Source organism: Macrosteles quadrilineatus, unplaced genomic scaffold (genome assembly GCF_028750875.1).
Source record: "Macrosteles quadrilineatus isolate MER2022 unplaced genomic scaffold, UCM_ALF_1.0 Scaffold_1__1_contigs__length_201487025, whole genome shotgun sequence".
Lineage (NCBI taxonomy): Eukaryota > Metazoa > Arthropoda > Insecta > Hemiptera > Cicadellidae > Macrosteles > Macrosteles quadrilineatus.
Genome location: NW_026542594.1, coordinates 43,186,350 through 43,214,044, shown reverse-complemented (window position 1 = coordinate 43,214,044; position 27,695 = coordinate 43,186,350). Strand labels below are relative to the sequence as shown.

General features: G+C 38.4%; 1 protein-coding gene across 1 annotated transcript in view; it reads left to right on the top strand.

The window, feature by feature from the left end:
• Positions 1-25,690, top strand: part of LOC128996438 (mucin-2-like) — a 57,199-nt gene extending 31,509 nt beyond the window's left edge. The window contains exons 17-18 of the mRNA XM_054421770.1: positions 24,467-24,715; positions 25,071-25,690. Coding sequence (XP_054277745.1) covers positions 24,467-24,715; positions 25,071-25,087 — 266 coding nt within the window. The 3' untranslated portion in view covers positions 25,088-25,690. The remainder of the gene's footprint in view (positions 1-24,466; positions 24,716-25,070) is intronic.
• The last annotated feature ends 2,005 nt before the right edge of the window (positions 25,691-27,695 follow it).

The window sequence follows — 27,695 nt, the reverse complement described above, 5'->3', positions numbered from 1 at the left end:
CTGGGACAATGAGTAAAGACTGGTTTGTCCAATGGCAGTATCGCCTGCAATGATACAGACGCAATCGAGGTACAGGCATGGTGTGGCCTCGTGTACAGTGAAGGCTCCCCAGCACCACTGGGACAATGAGTAAAGACTGGTTTGTCCAATGGCAGTATCGCCTGCAATGATAGAGACGCAATCGAGGTACTGGTGTGGGGTGGCCTCGTGTACAGTGAAGGCGCCCCAGCACCACTGGGACAATGAGTAAAGACTAGTTTGTCCAATGGCAGTATCGCCTGCAATGATACAGACGCAATCGAGGTACTGGTGTGGGGTGGCCTCGTGTACAGTGAAGGCTCCCCAGCACCACTGGGACAATGAGTAAAGACTGGTTTGTCCAATGGCAGTATCGCCTGCAATGATAGAGACGCAATCGAGTTACTGGTGTGGGGTGGCCTCGTGTACAGTGAAGGCTCCCCAGCACCACTGGGACAATGAGTAAAGACTAGTTTGTCCAATGGAAGTATCGCCTGCAATGATACAGACGCAATCGAGGTACTGGTGTGGGGTGGCCTCGTGTACAGTGAAGGCGCCCCAGCACCACTGGGACAATGAGTAAAGACTGGTTTGTCCAATGGCAGTATCGCCTGCAATGATACAGACGCAATCGAGGTACTGGCGTGGTGTGGCCTCGTGTACAGTGAAGGCTCCCCAGCACCACTGGGACAATGAGTAAAGACTGGTTTGTCCAATGGCAGTATCGCCTGCAATGATAGAGACGCAATCGAGGTACTGGTGTGGTGTGGCCTCGTGTACAGTGAAGGCTCCCCAGCACCACTGGGACAATGAGTAAAGACTGGTTTGTCCAATGGCAGTATCGCCTGCAATGATACAGACGCAATCGAGGTACAGGCGTGGTGTGGCCTCGTGTACAGTGAAGGCGCCCCAGCACTACTGGGACAATGAGTAAAGACTGGTTTGTCCAATGGCAGTATCGCCTGCAATGATAGAGACGCAATCGAGGTACTGGCGTGGTGTGGCCTCGTGTACAGTGAAGGCTCCCCAGCACCACTGGGACAATGAGTAAAGACTGGTTTGTCCAATGGCAGTATCGCCTGCAATGATACAGACGCAATCGAGGTACAGGCGTGGTGTGGCCTCGTGTACAGTGAAGGCGCCCCAGCACCACTGGGACAATGAGTAAAGACTAGTTTGTCCAATGGCAGTATTGCCTGCAATGATAGAGACGCAATCGAGGTACTGGTGTGGGGTGGCCTCGTGTACAGTGAAGGCTCCCCAGCACCACTGGGACAATGAGTAAAGACTGGTTTGTCCAATGGCAGTATCGCCTGCAATGATACAGACGCAATCGAGGTACTGGTGTGGGGTGGCCTCGTGTACAGTGAAGGCTCCCCAGCACCACTGGGACAATGAGTAAAGACTGGTTTGTCCAATGGCAGTATCGCCTGCAATGATACAGACGCAATCGAGGTACTGGTGTGGTGTGGCCTCGTGTACAGTGAAGGCGCCCCAGCACCACTGGGACAATGAGTAAAGACTGGTTTGTCCAATGGCAGTATCGCCTGCAATGATACAGACGCAATCGAGGTACTGGCGTGGTGTGGCCTCGTGTACAGTGAAGGCTCCCCAGCTCCACTGGGACAATGAGTAAAGACTGGTTTGTCCAATGGCAGTATCGCCTGCAATGATACAGACGCAATCGAGGTACAGGCGTGGTGTGGCCTCGTGTACAGTGAAGGCTCCCCAGCACCACTGGGACAATGAGTAAAAACTGGTTTGTCCAATGGCAGTATCGCCTGCAATGATAGAGACGCAATCGAGGTACTGGTGTGGGGTGGCCTCGTGTACAGTGAAGGCTCCCCAGCACCACTGGGACAATGAGTAAAGACTGGTTTGTCCAATGGCAGTATCGCCTACAATGATACAGACGCAATCGAGGTACAGGCGTGGTGTGGCCTCGTGTACAGTGAAGGCTCCCCAGCACCACTGGGACAATGAGTAAAGACTGGTTTGTCCAATGGCAGTATCGCCTGCAATGATACAGACGCAATCGAGGTACAGGCGTGGTGTGGCCTCGTGTACAGTGAAGGCTCCCCAGCACCACTGGGACAATGAGTAAAGACTGGTTTGTCCAATGGCAGTATCGCCTGCAATGATACAGACGCAATCGAGGTACTGGCGTGGTGTGGCCTCGTGTACAGTGAAGGCTCCCCAGCACCACTGGGACAATGAGTAAAGACTGGTTTGTCCAATGGCAGTATCGCCTGCAATGATACAGACGCAATCGAGGTACTGGTGTGGTGTGGCCTCGTGTACAGTGAAGGCTCCCCAGCACCACTGGGACAATGAGTAAAGACTGGTTTGTCCAATGGCAGTATCGCCTGCAATGATACAGACGCAATCGAGGTACTGGTGTGGTGTGGCCTCGTGTACAGTGAAGGCTCCCCAGCACCACTGGGACAATGAGTAAAGACTGGTTTGTCCAATGGCAGTATCGCCTGCAATGATACAGACGCAATCGAGGTACTGGTGTGGTGTGGCCTCGTGTACAGTGAAGGCTCCCCAGCACCACTGGGACAATGAGTAAAGACTGGTTTGTCCAATGGCAGTATCGCCTGCAATGATACAGACGCAATCGAGGTACTGGCGTGGTGTGGCCTCGTGTACAGTGAAGGCTCCCCAGCACCACTGGGACAATGAGTAAAGACTGGTTTGTCCAATGGCAGTATCGCCTGCAATGATACAGACGCAATCGAGGTACTGGTGTGGTGTGGTCTCGTGTACAGTGAAGGCTCCCCAGCACCACTGGGACAATGAGTAAAGACTGGTTTGTCCAATGGCAGTATCGCCTGCAATGATACAGACGCAATCGAGGTACTGGCGTGGTGTGGCCTCGTGTACAGTGAAGGCTCCCCAGCACCACTGGGACAATGAGTAAAGACTGGTTTGTCCAATGGCAGTATCGCCTGCAATGATACAGACGCAATCGAGGTACTGGTGTGGTGTGGCCTCGTGTACAGTGAAGGCTCCCCAGCACCACTGGGACAATGAGTAAAGACTGGTTTGTCCAATGGCAGTATCGCCTGCAATGATACAGACGCAATCGAGGTACTGGTGTGGTGTGGCCTCGTGTACAGTGAAGGCTCCCCAGCACCACTGGGACAATGAGTAAAGACTGGTTTGTCCAATGGCAGTATCGCCTGCAATGATACAGACGCAATCGAGGTACAGGCGTGGTGTGGCCTCGTGTACAGTGAAGGCTCCCCAGCACCACTGGGACAATGAGTAAAGACTGGTTTGTCCAATGGCAGTATCGCCTGCAATGATACAGACGCAATCGAGGTACTGGTGTGGGGTGGCCTCGTGTACAGTGAAGGCTCCCCAGCACCACTGGGACAATGAGTAAAGACTAGTTTGTCCAATGGCAGTATCGCCTGCAATGATAGAGACGCAATCGAGGTACTGGTGTGGTGTGGCCTCGTGTACAGTGAAGGCTCCCCAGCACCACTGGGACAATGAGTAAAGACTGGTTTGTCCAATGGCAGTATCGCCTGCAATGATACAGACGCAATCGAGGTACAGGCGTGGTGTGGCCTCGTGTACAGTGAAGGTGCCCCAGCACCACTGGGACAATGAGTAAAGACTGGTTTGTCCAATGGCAGTATCGCCTGCAATGATAGAGACGCAATCGAGGTACAGGCGTGGTGTGGCCTCGTGTACAGTGAAGGCGCCCCAGCACCACTGGGACAATGAGTAAAGACTGGTTTGTCCAATGGCAGTATCGCCTGCAATGATACAGACGCAATCGAGGTACAGGCGTGGTGTGGCCTCGTGTACAGTGAAGGCTCCCCAGCACCACTGGGACAATGAGTAAAGACTGGTTTGTCCAATGGCAGTATCGCCTGCAATGATACAGACGCAATCGAGGTACTGGTGTGGTGTGGCCTCGTGTACAGTGAAGGCTCCCCAGCACCACTGGGACAATGAGTAAAGACTGGTTTGTCCAATGGCAGTATCGCCTGCAATGATACAGACGCAATCGAGGTACTGGTGTGGGGTGGCCTCGTGTACAGTGAAGGCTCCCCAGCACCACTGGGACAATGAGTAAAGACTGGTTTGTCCAATGGCAGTATCGCCTGCAATGATACAGACGCAATCGAGGTACAGGCGTGGTGTGGCCTCGTGTACAGTGAAGGCTCCCCAGCACCACTGGGACAATGAGTAAAGACTGGTTTGTCCAATGGCAGTATCGCCTGCAATGATACAGACGCAATCGAGGTACTGGTGTGGTGTGGCCTCGTGTACAGTGAAGGCTCCCCAGCACCACTGGGACAATGAGTAAAGACTGGTTTGTCCAATGGCAGTATCGCCTGCAATGATAGAGACGCAATCGAGGTACTGGCGTGGTGTGGCCTCGTGTACAGTGAAGGCTCCCCAGCACCACTGGGACAATGAGTAAAGACTGGTTTGTCCAATGGCAGTATCGCCTGCAATGATACAGACGCAATCGAGGTACAGGCATGGTGTGGCCTCGTGTACAGTGAAGGCTCCCCAGCACCACTGGGACAATGAGTAAAGACTGGTTTGTCCAATGGCAGTATCGCCTGCAATGATAGAGACGCAATCGAGGTACTGGTGTGGGGTGGCCTCGTGTACAGTGAAGGCGCCCCAGCACCACTGGGACAATGAGTAAAGACTAGTTTGTCCAATGGCAGTATCGCCTGCAATGATACAGACGCAATCGAGGTACTGGTGTGGGGTGGCCTCGTGTACAGTGAAGGCTCCCCAGCACCACTGGGACAATGAGTAAAGACTGGTTTGTCCAATGGCAGTATCGCCTGCAATGATAGAGACGCAATCGAGTTACTGGTGTGGGGTGGCCTCGTGTACAGTGAAGGCTCCCCAGCACCACTGGGACAATGAGTAAAGACTAGTTTGTCCAATGGAAGTATCGCCTGCAATGATACAGACGCAATCGAGGTACTGGTGTGGGGTGGCCTCGTGTACAGTGAAGGCGCCCCAGCACCACTGGGACAATGAGTAAAGACTGGTTTGTCCAATGGCAGTATCGCCTGCAATGATACAGACGCAATCGAGGTACTGGCGTGGTGTGGCCTCGTGTACAGTGAAGGCTCCCCAGCACCACTGGGACAATGAGTAAAGACTGGTTTGTCCAATGGCAGTATCGCCTGCAATGATAGAGACGCAATCGAGGTACTGGTGTGGTGTGGCCTCGTGTACAGTGAAGGCTCCCCAGCACCACTGGGACAATGAGTAAAGACTGGTTTGTCCAATGGCAGTATCGCCTGCAATGATACAGACGCAATCGAGGTACAGGCGTGGTGTGGCCTCGTGTACAGTGAAGGCGCCCCAGCACTACTGGGACAATGAGTAAAGACTGGTTTGTCCAATGGCAGTATCGCCTGCAATGATAGAGACGCAATCGAGGTACTGGCGTGGTGTGGCCTCGTGTACAGTGAAGGCTCCCCAGCACCACTGGGACAATGAGTAAAGACTGGTTTGTCCAATGGCAGTATCGCCTGCAATGATACAGACGCAATCGAGGTACAGGCGTGGTGTGGCCTCGTGTACAGTGAAGGCGCCCCAGCACCACTGGGACAATGAGTAAAGACTAGTTTGTCCAATGGCAGTATTGCCTGCAATGATAGAGACGCAATCGAGGTACTGGTGTGGGGTGGCCTCGTGTACAGTGAAGGCTCCCCAGCACCACTGGGACAATGAGTAAAGACTGGTTTGTCCAATGGCAGTATCGCCTGCAATGATACAGACGCAATCGAGGTACTGGTGTGGGGTGGCCTCGTGTACAGTGAAGGCTCCCCAGCACCACTGGGACAATGAGTAAAGACTGGTTTGTCCAATGGCAGTATCGCCTGCAATGATACAGACGCAATCGAGGTACTGGTGTGGTGTGGCCTCGTGTACAGTGAAGGCGCCCCAGCACCACTGGGACAATGAGTAAAGACTGGTTTGTCCAATGGCAGTATCGCCTGCAATGATACAGACGCAATCGAGGTACTGGTGTGGGGTGGCCTCGTGTACAGTGAAGGCGCCCCAGCACCACTGGGACAATGAGTAAAGACTGGTTTGTCCAATGGCAGTATCGCCTGCAATGATACAAACGCAATCGAGGTACTGGCGTGGTGTGGCCTCGTGTACAGTGAAGGCTCCCCAGCACCACTGGGACAATGAGTAAAGACTGGTTTGTCCAATGGCAGTATCGCCTGCAATGATAGAGACGCAATCGAGGTACTGGCGTGGTGTGGCCTCGTGTACAGTGAAGGCTCCCCAGCACCACTGGGACAATGAGTAAAGACTGGTTTGTCCAATGGCAGTATCGCCTGCAATGATACAGACGCAATCGAGGTACTGGCGTGGTGTGGCCTCGTGTACAGTGAAGGCTCCCCAACACCACTGGGACAATGAGTAAAGACTGGTTTGTCCAATGGCAGTATCGCCTGCAATGATACAGACGCAATCGAGGTACAGGCGTGGTGTGGCCTCGTGTACAGTGAAGGCTCCCCAGCACCACTGGGACAATGAGTAAAGACTGGTTTGTCCAATGGCAGTATCGCCTGCAATGATACAGACGCAATCGAGGTACAGGCGTGGTGTGGCCTCGTGTACAGTGAAGGCTCCCCAGCACCACTGGGAGCATCCTGTACGTACAGCACTAACATTGACAAGTTGGTGTATTTAACATCAATCCTTAATTTCCATTACCTCTGACGGCGCGGCACGGCGGCTCAATCCAACTGCACATTTGACATAGGAATAAACTATCTCGTTATACTTTATACTTTTATACATTTCAATTAATTGGTGACTATACAAAGTAGGTATTTTAACTTCATTGTGGATGTAGCCTCCGGATTGCCAAATAATATTAAAAAGGTTTAAATACCTGCTATTAAGCAATCCATTTAATTGCAGTTGCAATGTCCATTAATGTCTATTTATTTTTACTTGTTAAATATGACGCTCTTCATGTGAAGAAAGAAGTCCTTGTACCGCCTGATGATGACTCCACATAGGAGTCGAAACTAGTTGCAACTGCAATTAAATGGATTGCTTAATAGCAGGTATTTAAACCTTTTTAGGTATTTTAAGCCAAATATGAATGGAGAAGAGTGTAGTATGAGTGGCGCGATCTTGTAGTCTTGTTAGTGACTAAGGCCGACATATTCCTTAGACACAGCTGTTGATTAATAGCCCATACAGCTAATGGCAACTAAGGGACCTACCTCGTATATCTAAAAATAATTGTGGGTTTGTATCGCATTTTTTAAATACTTACACATATGTGGTAGGTAAAACATCAACCAGGCACAGAACTACTAACTGGACTCTCGGAGAAATATTTGTTTAAAAACAAGGTCTACTGTTCGTATTAAGCTTACATCATATATTAATTTATCAAACCAAACATCAAATTAATACTAGGTAGCGTTCGCAGAGGCATCCACAAAATTGAGCGGAGTCATCAAGGGTTTATATTATATTGTTACTGCAGTAATACCAGTCGTTTGTAATGCATGCGTTGCGGGTCTAAAGTAGCATTTTTACTCTTTAGGAAGTAAAAATAGTTTTTATCCTCTATGGAGTAAAAATCAGCTGTTGTAAACTCAGTTGTAAATTACTATTATAAACGATTGCATGTATCGAAATATGTATCGATTCGTGCTTCGTAATTATTTTAACCTACAGTCTACAGTCTCTTCCCATAGTGTTTTAGCATTGCAGATACATTTATCCATTCCCACACTCAACACGCTCACCTTGACTACTTCCTTCACCACTTCATACGTCGCGGACCTTTTCTCTCCCTTCCCATAACATTTTAGGATTGCAGATCCCATAATCTAATCGTCATAAAAAGTTCCCACACTCCAGACTGCTCGCATTTACTACTTCCTTTACCACTTCCTACGTCACGGACCTGTTTACCTCCCTTCCCATAGCATATTAGGATAGCAGATACCTTGATGTAATCGTCATAAACAGTTCCCACACTCCGGACAGCTCGCCTTGACTACTTCCTTCATCACTTCCTACGTCGCGGACCCGTTTTCCTCCCTTCCCATAGCATTTTATGATTGCAGATACATTAATTTAACCGTCATAAACAGTTCCTACACTCCGGACTGCTCGCATTTACTACTTCCTTCACCACTTCCTACGTCACGGACCTGTTTACCTCCCTTCCCATAGCATTTTATGATTGCAGATACATTAATTTAATCGTCATAAACAGTTCCAACACTCCGGACTGCTCGCCTTTACTACTTTCATCGCCACTTCCTAAGCCACGGACCTGTTTCCCTCCCTTTCCATAGCATTTTATGATTGCAGATACCTTAATCTAATCGTCAAAAACAGGTCCCACACTTCGGACAGCTCGCATGGACTACTTCCTTCATCACTTCCTACGTCGCGGACCCGTTTTCCTCCCTTCCCATAGCATTTTATGTTTGTTGATACCTTAATCTAATCGTCATGAACAGTTCCCACATTCCAGACTGCTCGCCTTTACTACTTCCTTCACCACTTCCTACGTCACGGACCTGTTTACCTCCCTTCCCATAGCATTTAAGGATTGCAGATACCTTGATCTAATCGTCATAAACAGTTCCCACACTCCGGACAGCTTGCCTTGACTACTTCCTTCACCACTTCCTACGTCGTGGACCTGTTTTCCTCCCTTCCCACAGCATTTTATGATTGCAGATACCTTAATCTAATTGTCATAAACAGTTCCCACACTCCGGACAGCTCGCCTTGACTACTTCCTTCATCACTTCCTACGTCGCGGACATGTATCCCTCCCTTCCCATAGCATCATAGGATTGCAAATACCTTAATCTAATGGTCATAAACAGTTCTCACACTCCGGACTGCTCGCATTTACTACTTCCTTCACCACTTCCTACGTCACGGACCTGTTTACCTCCCTTCCCATAGCATTTTATGATTGCAGATACCTTAATCTAATCGTCATAAACAGTTCCCACACTCCAGACAGCTCGCCTTGACTACTTCCTTCATCACTTCCTACGTCGCGGACCCGTTATCCTCCCTTACATTACAGTTTTTGGAATGCAGATACCTAAATCTAATCGTCATAAACAGTTTCCACACTCCAGACTGCTTACCTTTAGTACTTCCTTTAGCACTTCCTACGTCACGGACCTTAAGCTAGTGTCGTCATTTGATTATATTTATGATTCATACCGTTTCTGTTCTAATATCTGTGGAATAATGCTATTAGCTATTTCTTTATCTTCTGCATTCAAAATTCAACAGCTGATCATATGTCTTTGTTTATGTGTCAAATACTGCTTCCATAAGGATTACATTGAAACTTTTAGACCCAGTGGGGCGGATTCCTGAGAGTTATTTTTAACGCCATATAGATGTTGGCACTCACCGATATGGTCTTTATCGCCATCCAAAATTTGAAAACGATTGATTCAGCCGTCTAGGAGGAGTTTGCGTATTACGAAATGCATAAAAGTCGACGTATAAGAGCTTCGCTCGCTTCGCTCAATTAAATTGCATTTTTCTGTATAATACAACATAACAAATTGGATAAACCTAATTGATCAGTCGATCGTCATCGATTAGATCTTTAGTTAGCAAATCAAAGTGTAATAAAATTTAACTAAAGGAAACTTTCGAATTTAATTATTTTATTTCATGGATCCAAATGGCATCATATAAATATACAATCGAGTTATTAACTGGGCCTTAATTACATTCGTGTAACATGATGAAATGTCGTGCATATTTACTACCTTGTCAATGGTTATTTGTCTATAATATTAAAAAGAAGAGGTGGTGTCTGTTGTCTGTGTGTCTGTCTGTATGTCTATTTCTACGGGATAAACGCAAAAACTACTAAACCGATTGGACTAAATTTTACAAATATATAGCTACAGTACCGAAGATCAGTTTAGAGCTATTTCCGCTTCTATATTGGAGTAGGGCTCTGAATGGTGGGCTTTTAAAGTGAATATTGATTGGTCTCCATGGCAACAAAGAGCAAACTCATAATGTCAACAAAATATGTGAACTGTCAAATGCAAATTATTTCATAATTCCAGACAGCTGATAAAAACTGTAATAATAATTCCTTACCAGTGGACCGAGCATTGCTCGATCTGTTTGATTTGTTCAAGAGGTTATAAAATAAAATTGCCTATAAGCCTACAAATGTACGATTTCCATGATAGTGCCTATAAAATACGTCTGACCTTTGAGAAATGCAATTTCGATGGTGGCACTCTTGAAAATGGTATTTATATCAGTAACCAGTAATCAGAGTTATGAAATAATTGTTGATACCAAAATGTAGCTATTTCAAATCTGCACAAAAAAGATTATTACAGTTTTTTTATGTAGGATCAACCATTCTTTCATCAAACGTAACTTTATATTTTTCTAACGGTGATCTTTTGGTCGTGGTTGTTTGTGTATATCAAATGAAATACGACCAAATAAGTAAAAGAAAAGTAGTTTAATAAGAGAGTTAAAATTTGTGTATATTCCTGTAGAAAACAAAAATCAGACGAAATCAAATCATAATTCGTTGCTATGACAACGTCATCAGCTGACGCTACAATCTTACGGTTGTAAGATTCATTTTACTAATTAAAGTATTGAGTTGTAGAGTTGGAATATTGATATAAAAAATAAATACACTTATAAGTAAGGGTATCTTTTACATACATAAAATCATAACAGGCCTACATACAATATTAGTAATGGCAAACTAGCAAAGATACCTCACTTTAGGCACGTTTCCCCATAAGAACAACATGGTGAGCTTTTTTTAGCCACCAATTCCAAAAATCCTGCTCTCGACCTATACAAGCCTATACATATACAAATGTTCAATACTATTGTACAACTTCATTACTATTTTAAATCCACATCCATTCACACGTATATTCTCAAAATTGAGCAAGGTTTGCATGTGAACTTGGGCGCGCTCCCTTAGGCTTGCTTCTCAACATCCTTTGTGGAAATCCACGAGTTCTGGCTACTTGGGAACCCAAGCCATTTGACATACAACAAATCACCCATCCTCCTAATCACCTTCTCTACCAAATACATATCTTTATACTTGGTCTTTAACAACTCATCTGTATAGAAGCCTCCCCTGATTGTGTTACCATTTTCATCTTTCAAAATATAAGTCACAGGATTTGTATTCTTAACTTCTGCTATTGTAAATAGCTCCCCTGTCCAATTTGGGGTATAACCTTTACTAAATGCATGTTTATACTTGGAAATCCTTACACTATCACCCACCTTATATCTTGGCTTCTTAATTTGCACTTTAGAAGTCAACCTCTCATGCACATATTTACTATTCTTAATACTCACTTGGTTAGGCTTCATTCCTATAGATCTACATGCACTTTATTATTATATTTTCGAATTAACTTTGGAAGTAAATCCAACCAATTATATCTCCCCTGAGCACTAAATTCTCTATATAACCAATTCTTTAAAGTTCTCTGAAACCTCTCCACAATTGCAGCCTTAGTTGTAGAAAATGTGTGATAGTGATTAATATTTATTTTTTTCATCAGTTTGCTAAAATATTGATTAAAAAATTCTTTTCCATTGTCAGATTGAATGTTTTTAACCCCCTTTGGTAGAATAGTTTTAATGGCTTCTGTAACCACTAACCCTGTCTTATTTTTTAGCAGAGCAGCATAAGCTTTTTTATAAAATGTATCTATTAAAGTTAGAATATATTTATTGCCAGAATTTTATCTAGCATAGTTTTGCATATCAATTAAAACTATTTGTACGGTTTCATGTATACCTAATACAGTACTTTAAAAGACCTTTTAATGAAATTCTTTCTTGCAGGTTTATGAAGTTCGTATGCAATTTCATTCATTTTTTATAGCATCATTCTTTCCTTTAACTCTAAATATATCACCATTAGCCCCAATCAATAGATTATCTTCCATTCTTTTAAATACATAGTTTTCTGGTATATATGGTCTATTATCTATATACTTAAATCCACTCAAAGATGTGGGGTCAGCAACTAATAAATCAGGATTGTATTCCATCAAAATAAATGTTTTTCTCCATATATAAATTTCGATCCATCATAATGCATAGCTTGTGACATTAGACAAATATCATCCAAATGTTCCCCCTCTGGTAGATTTCTTATAAATTGTTTTTTGGCATCCCAACAATACAGGGTGATTGATATAAGTGTGCCAGCCGTTTTATTCGAAAACTATAAGAGATATCGAAAAAAGTCAAATGGTAAGTGCCTTGGATTTTTTATTTAAAAAATTATAGTCAAGTCCAAAAAATTATTTTAGCCATCATTTTTCCAATATGGCCGCCAACTTTGATGTTTCTTATGAAACACCCTGTATTTTATGATGTATTCTGGTAGAAAAAGTAATTTTAAGACGATTTTATTCTTGTCATTTTTTTCATAAACCCAACCGTTTCAAAGATAATAATGGTTTAAGTTGTGAAATTTTGAATGGTTTTCGAACAAAACGGCTGGCATGCTTGCTTAGGCCTTTATCGAAACTCTTTCTCATGCAGAAATTTCAAAACTTTAACCATTATTATATTTCAAACGGTTAGGTTTATGAAAAAAATCACAAGAATAAAATCGTCTTAAAATTACTTGTACTACCAGAATACATCATAAAATACAGGGTGTTCCGTAAGAAAAATCCAAGTTGGCGGCCATATTGGAAAAATGGCGGCTAAAATATTTTGTTTGACTTGACAACAATTTTTTTAAATAAAAATTCCAAGGCTCTTACCATTTAACTTTTTTTGATATCTCTTATAGTTTTTGAATAAAACGGCTGGCACACTTATATCAATCGCCCTGTATAGTTTTTTTTATTATAAGTTATAGTCTGTTCTTTTGTAGAACAGTCAGGGTCATCAATGGAAGGTTTAACACGTACTTACCTTTTATTATTAAAATTCCAATTCTCTTATTTACAGGAAAATATATAATATTTCTTTGAACTTCAATAATTTTGTAGCCAGGAGGAGCTTCTGGATAAAAGCTATGCATGGTGTGTGATTTGTTGCCATTTAAATAGGACCCGTTTGCAATATTACTGTTACAAGTCAGGAGCCCCGCGCAACAATAGCCAGGCGCCGTCTCAAAAGGGTTGTTTGTTTACACGGGGTTCTACGAAAGACAATGGACCCATGTCAACGGACTACGTCAATAGGGGTTTTGACATCTACCAGAAGCTTCCACGGCGATCTGTAAACACCTTTGTCTAGCCTACGAGTAGTCTCTAGAATGTTCTACGGAAAACTTATATAAGGGACCGTCTTCCGGCACACGGCAGTTGAGTTGAGTTGCGTCTTCCGAGAATCATCGCAGCGACGGCACGCCGGTGTGAGTGATCCAGTGTAGTGACAGTGAGAGTAACAGTGTAGTGACTGTATTGTAACAGAAGTGATAAATCCTGTAGAGGCTAGCTGTAAGTAGAATCACCGTAAATTAGAATAGGCATTAGCTAGGCTTAGATAGGGTTAGTTAGGTGTTAGGTAATTGCAAATATTGTAAATAGAAAATAATTAGTGTAAATAAATAGTTAATATAAAATCGCCAAGTTTTATTGTAAAGAACCCGTTAATCCCGCAACATTACATTTTACTCTAACCACATTTACATTATTAATGTTTATTTTATTTGTAGATTCGAATGGAACACCAGGAGTAGAAACACCTTTAAATCCCAATAAAACAGACCCTAAACATGGTTTTGTAAAATATAACACGTGGCTAGAATGTAATGTCGCTTTCATAGTTGTATTATTAGCTGCAAGAAAAATGTCTGGGGTATGCTTTTGAATTTCCTTTGCAAGCTCAACCAACTCATATGTTCCTTCAGAAATTTCTATTGTAACTGGAGCATTGTGGTCATAATAGAAAACATCATCACCTTCTCCAATGGTTAATTTGTTGTCTTTAATTTGATTTAATTTTGGAATAAGCCCTTTGAATATAAGTTTGGATTTAGTATTATTTAATGCTTCTCCATTTTTATCTATTATTACTTTAAGTTTACCATCTAATAACTGGTTTAAATAATGTTGATGTCTAAGGAGATGTTTAACTGTGGCACCATCAGCTCCTTTAGCTTTCTTAATCTCTAAAGCTTGTTTGTCTTCTTCATATAACCATTTTAGAGGAATGTAAGAATATAACTTTGGTCTTAAACCACAATATGTATACATGATATGACCATCTAATTCGTCTTTAAACTTGCCAGTGACTATTTTATTTTTATCAGAGTATAAGAAATGGTCTTTACTATATCCAGAGGTATCAAAATAGTGTAAGTCACATTCTATTTCCTTGTAAAAGTCCTCTGTAACTATAGAATACATTAAAGAATCAGTGTCTGTCATTAGAAATCTTTTGTTCTTAAATTTTGACATATAATTATAGTGGAAATCATACATTATTACTTTACTAATATCCAAAATGGTCATTCCCAAATATATCGGCTTATTAAACTTTACAACTAATTTATTTAAATGTATAGCATGTAAATTGTTATCAAACTTTTTGCTACAATCAAACCTTGGATTAGTGACATATTTAGTTAATATTGACACATCCTTGAGATATATATCACGAAACTTGCGTTGATTCATAATTGTTCAACCAAAGAGACTATTATTTAACAATTAATAAAAGTCTTTTTCAAAATCATTTTAGCATATTTTTGTTTTTCAATATTAAAAATAATATAGGGTGCAAGCCATTTCAATTGTCTAAATTTTAAAATTCTGTGGTATTTTTAACAACCAAACCTAATTCCTCATATTTTTGTAACGCTTTTTAATGTAAAATATATTTAGTTTTGTCATCTATATTAGGTATTAATTTGCTATTCATTTTCTCAGGTGCTAATGGATAGTCATTATGTAAATCATGTAAGCTTTTATCATATTTTAAATCAACTTCTAAAATGTATCCAAACTCATCATTTGGATTATTTTTGTAGTCTATCTCATTAGTCCAACGAAATCCATCCACAGGCAGTGGCTCACACATTGCTGTGGAGTATAGTGAGTTACAGTATAAATATATTAGATACACACTCTCTCTATTGGAGTCATAGTGTTCGCCCATATATTTATTATTAGCTTTAGCATAACACGTGGAAATCATAGTGACTCCTCCTCTGATTGCACTTTCTATGAACAAATGCATTTAAATATCTTGAAATAATTGTAATTTTATGCCAGTCATTCTAAGACAGCCCTCCCGTGTTAATCCAGGAAGTGAATACGGGGTTAAGTTTGTAATCTTTTAAACATAGGTCTCTAAATGTCTCAAACACATCAGCCAGTAGCAATACATCTGTTTAAGATATAATCATGATATTCTTTTAAATTATTGTTATTAAAATGGGTCCAGACATTTTTAGCATGTTCATATTCGTTGGGAGAAATATGTTCTTTAGTAAGAGTACTATAAAATGCTTCTATTGGGGGTAGGGACTCTGCAAACTTATCTGGTCCCGTCATATATTCATAGGGAAATACACCTTTGCGTTGTAGTAGTGAATTGTTTATAAATATAAATGTATTTAAATTGGAAGCTAATTTGTATAATGGAAGGGACAGAAAGTTATAGGAATCTAAAAATATTAAATCATCGACAGAGAATGAAATGTACTATTCCATATCCTTGGCTATGCAATTTAATTTACAATTAAATTTTCCCCAAGTGTTGCATTAATAAATGACCATCGTAATTTTTTAAGTTATGGAAGAATACCGGTATTTTCTTTGTTACTTTATAGTTTAAATTACAATCATTGTGGGCAGCTCCACGGTATTGGCAAGATGAATGACAATGATCTCTCACCCTATCAAAATATAGGGGCTTTTCACAAATGTGACAATGTGTTGAGTTTTGGAAAGATGCCTCTTGCTCTGGAGTCATTACAAGAGGAATATATATATTGCCATTTGACTTTTAATGAAGTCATAAGTCTCAAATAACCTTTTGAAAAACACATCCATAATATTAGCACCACTATATAACTCTTCAGAAATAATTTTTGAATCTCTCACTACAACGAATGCAAATCCAGATGGAGAATGGTTGTTAGAGTTTTATAAAAGATTCAAAATCTGCATAAATCACAAATGGGGCTTTAAGTTGATATTTATAATTTTTAAATTGTAATGTTTCTTGTTTAGACATTTCCACTCGTTGGGCATCAAAGTTTTTACAATATGTTGCATGACGCTCCAATATATCATTAGTGTAAAAATGTTGTAAACACAACTTGCAAAAATGCTTCTTATGGTCATATTTTGTAGACCGTAGCATTAACCTATCAAAATCACGAATTAAACAGTAATGTGATTTACGACCTTCTTGTAATAATAATAAATCTGTGCGAGTAATACTATTTAGTTTAGTTGTTTTTAATGGATATATACATTTCTGGTCTTCAACTCCAAATACATTAACACTTATATTATTCTGTCTTTTAAATTTATCTATATCAGATATTTTTACGGGATATTTTATATTTGTCATATTTAACTGACCTACGTAGGGTACATAATTGGAGACCCTTTCAGCACTTTAAGCATTCCTTGGATGTAAAGCTGCTAAAATTGACCAAAGAAAGCATTTATTGTCCGAATTTTTTATATTTAAAACTGCATGTTTAGATTGAATACTTTTTGGTGTGGGGATGTATGACTTTGGAGTTAGGGGCTTATACTTGTAAACATGTAGCTGCCAATATTTAGTATGGTCATAAATCCATCCACTGCCTTGGGCTTGATATTTATGCATCGACGCGTCAATCTTTAAAAGTGAATTTTCAATTTCAGGCTTTAAATCTATCTTCTCAATAGTTAAAGTAGTAAGGCTTCTAAAATCCACTATACATTCTTTTTCATTAACTAATTTTCCATGTTGATCCATTGAAAATTTAGAAATTTGATTCTCCTAACTAAAGTCCATTTTATCGGCAGAGGACAAGTCTTGGGAGTATTTTCAAGTTCAGTTCTAATCGATTCACCAACAAATTTAATCATTGTGTATGGACAATTATTGCAAGAATTTACGTGTCTTTTAAAATGACTAACAACATTTCTTTTACAGAAACTACAAGTCCAGTGAGTTTGTAATATATGAGATGTTAGAGCTATGTTACTATCACAAATTAAATTACAAACTTTGCACAGTTTTACCTTAATTTGATGTATTAACTTGTAGTGGCGAATCAGGTTGCCTTTTTTTTTGGAAAGCGACAAGGAGCAATGTTGACATGTAGTCTTCATTTTATATATGTAACTAAAAAAACTAGGTTGCCATCTTCTATATAGTTGAAATTACATTTTGACAATTTCAATTAATGAGAAATAATAATTTAAATCAGAATTCTAAATTTAAATATATGTTTTAATATTCAAAACAATTTTATACAATAAGATTTGACAATTGCAATTTTCAAAATCAAAACTAAATCCTAAAAGTAAAATTTCTTAAATAAAAAATACTATTTAGCAATTCAGAATATTAAGTCTACATATATACAGAGTGTGTACTATAGAGAAGACTACCTATGTTTTCTAGGCCTATGTTACCTCAGTGAGTAAAATTCGGCTAAGTTTTTAAAAATGGACTTTTATAAGTTTTTTTTACAAGTGCCTTAATGAGTGAAATTTGGTTAAGTTTTTAAAAATCAGGACTTATTATATTTTAACATAGTGGACGTTATACAAAAATGATAAAGTGTCATTAGAGAAAAATAATGTAAGCTTTATAGAAAAATCATGTGAAATTCTTTCTAAGTTGAAAAAATAAGGACTTTAATGTTTAAGTTTCACTACCATAGTGACTGTTGAGAAATACTCTATAGTATAAATTACATTTTGACAATTTCAATTAATGAGAAATAATAATTTAAATCAGAATTCTAAATTTAAATATATGTTATAATATTCAAAACAATTGTATACAATAAGATTTGACAATTGCAATTTTCAAAATCAAAACTAAATCTTAAAAGTTAAATTTGTTAAATAAAAAATACTTTTTAGCAATTCAGAATGCTGAGTCTACATTTATACAGTGTGCGTGCTATAGAGAACCTATGTTACCTCAGTGAGTGAAATTCAGCTAAGTGTTTAAAAATCAGGACTTAGTACATTTTTTACAAGTCCCTTAATGAGTGAAATTTGGCTAAGTTTTTAAAAATCAGGACTTAGTATATTTTAACATAGTAGAAGTTACACAAAAATTACAAAGTGTCATTAGAAAAAAATAATGTAAGTTTTAAAGAAAAATCTTGTGAAATTTTTACTAAGTTTAAAAATAAGGACTTTAATATTTAAGTTTCACTGTCACAATTCTATTGAGAAATACTCTAAGTTTCAAATAATAAATACACAGACGGGCAGTCACCTAAGTGTCATTTCCGCACGACCAATTAATCAGCCACTGCAATTAATTATGCAGACAGCTCACTCCCAGGCATTCTATCCGAAGCCGAGACAGGGGCGTGGCGACAGATGTCTAGACAGGTCCATGGCGCCGACGCCTTACACTACTAGTCTAGCCTACATGTGCAAAAACGTACCCAGAGAGGGGAGAGAAGATGGCTGCGCTGGCTGCGATGGAGGAGGACTGACTGAGGAACCGGTTACTCCCCCACCCCAATGGGTTTATAGAAAGCCCAACGGCTGAATTCTCTACAATGGTTAAAATAATTTTTACAATTTCAGTGTAATTGTTAAATTTATTTTAACAATTTCTGGAGCAAATGAAAATATGAAAGTACAAATTTAATTTGACACCTATTACCTGTCACCTGTCGTACATCAATCACTATCGATACGTCTGGCACCACGGGCTTGTCTAGACATCTGTCGCCACGCCCCCCTCCCATTTTCTCTTTCACTCTCTCTCACTCCCGCACCACGTTATCTCTCTCTCCCTTTCAATACCCACCATCTCAACATTGAATAGAACACCTGAGACTGGTCTGTCTGTATAATTAATTGCAGTGGTCTCAACACTTCCTCGCTTGCTTGTTTGGGTTCACCGAACCTTGGCGGAGGTGCCCGAAGTCGCCTTGGTATGTTGTCAGTGTCACTGCTGATGGCAAGAAGACCGGTCGCACCCACAGCTGAGAGCGAGCCCAAGTTCACATGCAAACGTCGCACTGTCAAGTTGATGATTTTGAGAATATACGTGTGAATGAGTGTGGATTTGAAATGGTAATACAGTTGTACAATAGTATTGAACATTTGTATAGGCTTGTATAGGTCGAGAGCTGGATTTTTGGAATTGGGGGCTAAAAAAAGCTCACCATGTTATTCTTATGGGGAAAACGTGCCTAAAGTGAGGTATCTTTGCTAGTTTGCCACTACTAATATTTATAATCATCCCAAGTAGCCTAAATAAGCCTGAGTTAACAAAAACAAACTTTCATCAAGCTAAGGGCGCGCGTGCAGATTGGCCAATGGTTAAAGTGTCGTTTCTAACATACAGATTGCCAAAAGGTGATAATGAGCAGTGACAAAAAAGGGGGAGGAGCTTACAACAGTGATGTCCCGTGTGGGGGAGGAGCTTGTCCATTCAAGTGTTTGTCAACATCAACGATCACATAAGACCATTGGTCTTATGTGATCGTTGGTCAACATATAGCATATTCCTTCGCTCATACATTTCAACTTCTGAAAGTAATTTTAGTTTATTAGTTTTATTATTGTTATTTCTGTATTAGTTAAATAGAAAATAAATCTGACAGTTTTAAGGAAATGTTACCTGGGGACCGAGCCATAACAAAACAACTGATGTTTTTCCATTCGTACTGTGTTCTGTATTTTGCTAGTATACTGTGGGTAGATGGCTTAACAGGTAACAACTTACAAGTCTTTTGTTTACTTTTCCTTGTTATTTTGTTCAACCACATGGTTACTACAACCCATAAGCCCAATGTTAAAAATTTTGATTTTCAATTAATTTCTTTTACATAATTAGATTTTGGTTGGCAGTTAAACAACTGTTTATTATTGATATGTGTATTTATTTAATACACACATCAATAATAATTTATAATAATTTGCTCGTCTTATGGATTTGAACGGATGATGTTTTGGCCACTGGGGACATCTAAAAGAAAAAGTAAAATAGTCCCAGACCCAAGTCTTACCATGAGACCTACCCGTGATAGCTTATCGTACCCTAAATGGGAAATTCGCTAAAATGATACAATCTTTATAGTGAAATGTATATTGTGTACACCAAGTTGAACTTATATAATACACATTTATTTATCTATACTTATTTAATATGCAAGCAAGTTTTTTGTGACAATTATTACTCCTCCGAAACTACTGAACCGATTGACATGTTTTTGGTGTCATTGGAAAGAGCGTAACGTGAAGTTGTGCAGGAAACTTTCTTTTTAGGGAAATAATTAGAGAGTGAGGCCGTGGGGCCCTTTAAAGTTTCGTATTTCTCCATAAGATTAACATGGGAAACAAACATTGTTAATAAACTACAGCTGTTGTCAGAATTGCTGTTCTGCTATTTAATTTAATTTGTTTACAAGGAGAATTGTTCCTTGGTGCCATGTGGTCAATGAATTGTACTTTTGCATATATTTTAAATGCTATATTAAAAATGGCAGTCATTCAAAGATTCAAAATGGCGGATTCAAGAAATCTTTGAACAACTGTCATTTTGCGCAGGATCAACCTTTTGAAGCGCGGTTTGCGGCACTGTATTCTACTAAAAAAGACCATTTATTTGTTGTGCATATTGACCTATGCTTCCATTTAAGATTTTCTTCCAACTCCTTGTGGGCCGTCCCCCTGAAGAGTTATTGGATCACTGAATATGTGTTAAAATAGAGTTTTATGCCCTGTAACTTTGTATCAAGTATTGTAGCTCTATTTGCATTGTTTTTTTAAATATTTAACTGTCCTGGGACTTTTTTACCACCCTGTATAAAATGATAGTACTGTAATGCATTAAGAGTTCTTAAATTAGATAGTCAATAAGCAGGATTGAGCTTTTGCCTATAATATATATAAAAAAATAATAATTAAATCTATGTAAATTATATTTTTCAAAGTGCCTTTTTTTAGGTACCCCAGAACTTCTTTATTTTCCATACATTTCCTTAAATAAGGGGCCATTTTAAAGCTTTCATCATCCTCTACACCAGGGAGGATTTCCATTATTTAGGAAACAATTAGAGAGAGAGGCCTTACGGCACTTTAAAGTTTCGTATTTCTCCATAAGATTAATATGGGAAACAAACATTTTTATGAAACTCCAGCTGTTGTCAGAAATTAAAAATGAGAAGAAGAACAAATGTTAATTGTAAACAGTCAAAACGTTTGCTAATTTAACAGTTTGCTACAAACAAAACATTTACTGACTTGGTTGAAATGAAATATTTACTATTTGAATTTGGGTTGCCGTAAATATTACAATGGAAAAAAGCGAGAGAGCCTGGATAATTTGATATACTAAAAAGAAAACTGAATTAACACTGTGCTGCATTTCTTAGTAATCATTGAAAGGAACACCACCATGGAGAAGAAATTGAAATAATGTTTTTTTATGTATAATCATTATTATGGACAGCGTAATGCGGCTGTAAGGCTATTTGTAGAAAACACTAAAAAACAAGATCAGCTTTTGAAAAATGATAAGATATTTACAAGAAATTTTGATTATATCCATCTGTTATGTACATCTTGAGTATTTCCAAAATCTTTGAGTCGAATCTTTAAAGTCATCAGAAATTATGACTGTTATTCGTTTAAAAAGTGCACCTGTAATACTTTTCAAATTCAAATTCAAAATTCAAATTCAAATAATCTTTATTTGTTAGTAGTATACAATACATACATAAATAGTGTCAAATATACAGGTATTGAAAAATGAAAAACAAAGGTTTCTTAGAATTAACAATATAGGCTATGCAAAAATTGACATTACCTCCTACAACTCATCGAAAGAATATATAGCTTTGCTGATGAGGTACTGCTTCAATTTAATTTTGAATTTTTTGGTTGACACCTCATCTGTTATGCTTTTTGGAATTTTGTTATAAAATTTTGAACCAGCATATTTAGGTTTCTTTTTGAAAAGTTCCAGAGTGTGATAGCTCATTGCGATACAGCCCCGATTTCTGGTGTTATATTCATGATTGTTACTGATTAGCTCCAAAGCGATTTTCTTAGCGATTTTCTTGTTTTCTTTCATTTTAAATTATTATCGATATACTTTTATGGTTTATACACTTCCATTGCGGAAGGTTTTAATGTACAAATTTTGCATAAATAAGTAGATATGCATTTTAAACGTCAAGTATTGTCCTTCAAATCTTTATGTATGCTTCGGTAAAACATGGAATTGCCCTTGAATTGTATTTTGATTTGGATTATTTGGATTTTCGTTATTGCTTTATATTTTCCATTCCAGTAGGCCTAGTATTCATATTCTTATTTATATTTTAGAGTTTGTACATGTCTTTTTGTATGTATTCTTGTTTTTTTGTGGTTAACGATGTTTTTTCTTTTACATTTATATTATTACCAATATAGTTTTGTAAATAGTTGAAAATTTATACGTAAATACGTATTGATATTTTTATAAACATGGTTTTTGGTTAGATTGTTTAATTTGTAACAAATACATAACTCTGATAAATGGATAAATGCAGTGTGGAGTTATTATTTTCTTTCAACGGTAACTGAAAACGTAGCTGACTGAAAAAGTAATGACTGAAAAAGTTATTAATAACGTATTGTTATTTATGTGGGAATTTTAAGGCAAAATGTTATTTGTGGTTTATAATTTTTATTTTTAGTTCGGATCAATTATGAACAAGTGATTAGATATTAATACTCTGTGGTAGAACATTTTCTTAGGGCTATTTTACTTACAAATAAGCCTATATCTTTGTCCTTTTTTTAACTTTTGTTGAATAACTACTACTCCCATACTGAATGTTTCTGGATTAGTTTTGTAAACTTAAAACTGAACATTGTGTGTGGAATACTAAAGGCAGAGATTCGAGGTAGTTTTCAAACAAGGGACCTACACCTACAAACGAGAATGCGTATGCTTTGAATCTTGAAAGAAAACTCCAGGACTTTTAAATTGTAACATTACCTTAATTATTGCTATAAGTATTTATTTATTTATTATTTATTACAAACGGCGATACACCAATACAAAAGTAATACAAATATGATGGGTAGAAAACAATGTCCAGTTTCACAGTTTGATTTAACACAGAATGAATTGAAAACAACTACATCCAACAAACAATCAAATTTTCAAATTAGTTCAAAAAAGGCAAGGTCGTAACATTTCATTTTTAGTAAGCAATAACAAGTGAAGAATAAAGACTCCGAAAAAAGAATAACAATAACTTAAACTTTTACAAAAAAGATAACAATATTAGACTTCAACAAATAGTAACAATAACAAGACGACAACAAAACCTATAATGACATAATTCTATAAGATCAGCAACAATTTCTTTCAACAAGAAGTAGGTAAAACAAATAAAAAATTTTGTAACAAACTATTATTATTTGCCTTAGAATACCGTACTTAAGCTGTAATCGAATTTAAGAACTTTATTTTTGTTTACTTAACAGCTTATATAAAACTTAATGTTTTACAAAATTAAATGCTTCTCTTGAGTTTGGCCACCTCTGTGACCGTTAAGATTAGAAAGCGTTGACAAACAATTCACGTGAATAGACAAGCTCCTCCCCCATTTTTTGTCACTGCTCATTAGGACCTTTGGTCAATCTGTATGTTAGAAACGACCCTTTAACCATTGGTCAATCTGTATGTTAGGAACGACCCTTTAACCATTGGCCAATCTGTATGTGGCCAAGATAAGGTGGAGTTGCATTCAGTTTCCTTATTGGTGGATGTTTTTGGCCTCTGGGGAAATTAAAATGAAGGAGTATTTTGGTCCCCGATCTGGGTCTTACCTTGCCACCTATGGTAATATCCAATTCCCTATAGGGAAATTCGCTTTAACAGCCACCACATTTAAAAATGGCGGATATTTATAACAAATTGAATTTCATTTTTCAGATTTTTATTAAATCTAGGCGAAGTCCCCCATTTGAAGTTGTCCCTAAATGTAACAGTTGATGAGATTAAAATGGTGGCACAGTTGAGTTGTTCACCCTGTATACTAATAATCTCCATGGCATTTGAAGACCTAGCCAAAGTTGGAAAATCACAATACGGAGAGTAGGCATACGTACAGAAATAGCGCAGATAGCAGTCAAAACAAAAAACCCAAATCCTAAAAGAAAACATTTGCTGTAATTATTATAAACGTCTACCCTCCACTACTACGACATGCTGTCTCCCATGCTCACAGGTTGTCCCGCGGGCACTCTGAGATGTGCTGAAGGCACTTGTCTGCCGGCGTACGAGTTCTGCAACGCACACCTCAGCTGTCCAGACGGCAGCGACGAGCCTCAGGCCGCTTGTCAAGCCTCCGCCCTCGTGTCCCAGGGACTCTGCCCCTACCGTTGCGCCAATGGTCGGTGTCGCAGCACGGCTGTCCTCTGCTCCGGCAGAGACGGATGCGGCGACGGCAGTGACGAGGAACACTGTCACGTGTGCCGTAAGTATCTCATGTTAGATCTTCACAAGTTATTTTGTAGCACATTTGCAGCCCCAAAAGAAGAAATTGACGAGCCAAAGTCATTAGTTATATTGCTTTGTATTAAATCAATACCATCAAAATAATATTCAAATAGCAAAAATGCGCATAATAATATTATAATTTATATTTAAATATATATAATTGTAATAACATTTCATCTTTTCAATACTTCAAAGAATTAAAATTTAAACATCAAAACGCCATTAACCATGTAATTTGTCCCACAATTGGTGTTCCCTCCCCTTAGACAACCATCTAATTATCGTACCGTTGTATTGCTATGTTTCAATGTTATCGTTTGTTTCATTTACAGGGTGTCCCTCGCTGTAAGAAGACTGTATCATCTCCCACCTACCATCTCTTTGTCTCTCTCACACTCACTCATCCCACCTTGGCATCTACATCGGCATTCGTCATTTTATTTATTGATAGTTTTAGAAATAAATGTTAAGTGTAAATCATTGTAACAACAATAGTTTCAGTTTAAATCTACTTCTCAAATCCTGTCCTTTAATTCTTAGGTTTATGCATTATAGTTTTTGTTAGAAATCAAAACGCATTTTTAATGAAACGACGTTGACGACTAAACGATCGGCTAAGGAAAAACTAACCAACTGACAGTAAAAATAGAAAAAATGGTCTTTGAAACGCATTGGTAAACCGTTTTATTTTTACAAATCGTACTTTACTTCGAAATATCTAAATAAGCGAAACTGAAAGGACAAATTATCATAAACTATGTCAATGTAACTACATCAAGATGCGGTATGCGAAAACTAACGGCAAAACTAATAAAGGAGGGATACTGTAACAGGGATCACACTGTAACAATTGAAGCCGGTTTTATATTACTTCATGTTACGTTAACATCAACCCAACGAATTCTTTTCTTTTCCTTTAATTTGAGGGCGGATTTAAAGTCTGAGCTTAAATTTTTTTGTTATAATACAGTACAAGCGGTTCAGCTATTATTTGTTGACAAATCGTTTAATTGGTTATAACCATTTTAAAATAAGTTAAATTGCCTCTCGAAAAACAAATAGTAACCTAAAGCCCGCTCTTAGCAAAATTCCCATGTAAGGAATATATTCCTTTTATTAATTTAATTATATGATTGTTTTATTAATTTAAAGTTAGAATTTAATTCACATTTCACACAACTATGATAGAACTCTGGTTTTCCTGAACTCAGTGGTAGTAATATGTCAGTAAAATTAAGTCAGCCCTTGCCAGCCACAGTATTAACAAGACATATTTTCAATCTGGGAAACCTTAAACTTTTAAAACAAATTATAAAACCTCAACATCTTAATGCGTGGGAATCTTATTTAAATAATGAAGACGGCCCAATTATAAATTCGGAATTACTGAAATTAATTACATCAAGAACAACACTGTAATATATCCAAAACTCAAAAGATTACATAATTTTTCTAATATAATTTTTTATTTTTCCAATATCCTTTAAATCATCTATTTTAACTTTGTTTAAAATTAATTTATTAAGTAAATATTTACTTTTCGTACTAGTGTAAACACAGCCTGAAGATGGAAACCTAGTTTCTGAAAGCGCTAGCGAAAAAAAAATTATTATATATTGCCTTGTTGAACATTTAAATTTAGATATACATTTCATCAGTGGTAGTATTTTTTTCCTTCAGTTTGTTACCGGGACATTACGGGACATTACAGGATATCCAGTGGATTTTGTACATGTCCCGGGATGTCATGGGACATTCTGGGATATCCTATGGCATTCGTACATATCCCGGGACTTTACAGGATATCCTGAGGTTAACTTACAAATCCCGGGACATTACAGTATATTGTAGGATATCCTGTGGATTTCGTACTCGTCCCGGGATTTTGCGGGATATTCTGAGGATAGCGTACATATCCCGAGACATTCTCAGGACATATGGGACTACTATGGGATGTCCCTGGGATAAAGTGTGCTGTCTGGGTAAGCTATTACCAAAAGTCTTAGGGTAAAATCTGGACGGATTTACTAGTTTTGATGTCTCCGGGAATTTACAATATACTAGTGGTCGTCCAGGGATCGAAAACTGGACCAAAAATATGTAATATGTACCCGCATTGAATATTGGATACTGAAGTAGACATTCCATTTATATGGACCTGTTGTCGCCATTTCTTTTATTAAAAACATGTGGTTGTGTGAACCAGTCACAGTATGCCTGTCTAAAATTATATTTTCAATCTTATTTTGTGTTGCTGACAAAGTTTGATAGGCCATAACAGTTTGCTATAGCTCTTAATAAGTCATTCCATAAGTTTGACTTGGTAAAAATCATCGTGTATTCAAGAGAAATTAGTCATTTAGATCAGCGCAATTTCTAGGTGGCCCACATCAACTACGACGAATTTAATTAAAACTTGTGACAACTTTAACATAGGGATGGAATGTCTATAGATGTAAGTCAAAGGTACAGGCTTCTATATTTTCACCCCACGCTGTAAATAAAACATGTGTTTTAATTTTTTCCATTTGTTTTGATTTTCTGTTTATATTTCGTTGTTATTTTGTCACCAGCATGGTAACCCATAAAACCCATGTTATCTATAATATTAAAACGAAAGTGGGTTTTTTTTATTTCACGATTCTGAATCAACCACTCGACGGATTTTCATGATTTTTGTGTTGAAAGAAAGATAATTTTGAAAACTAGGGAATGTCGAAGCCATAATTTTAGTTTAGGGCCCCAGATTTGTAGAAATTAAGTTTTAATTTTTAAAAAGTCTAGCAGCCGACGCTAAGATTCTAAACTAGCTTTTGGCATAAAATAATTTGCTTAACATAACAGCTGTAAACATTCAGCTTTTGTGTCACAAATTCAGCATTTGGATAAAAATGTAAAGACATACTAAGGGTTGACTTATTTATACTATGTGTAATGCTATTCATTGATACGTTCAG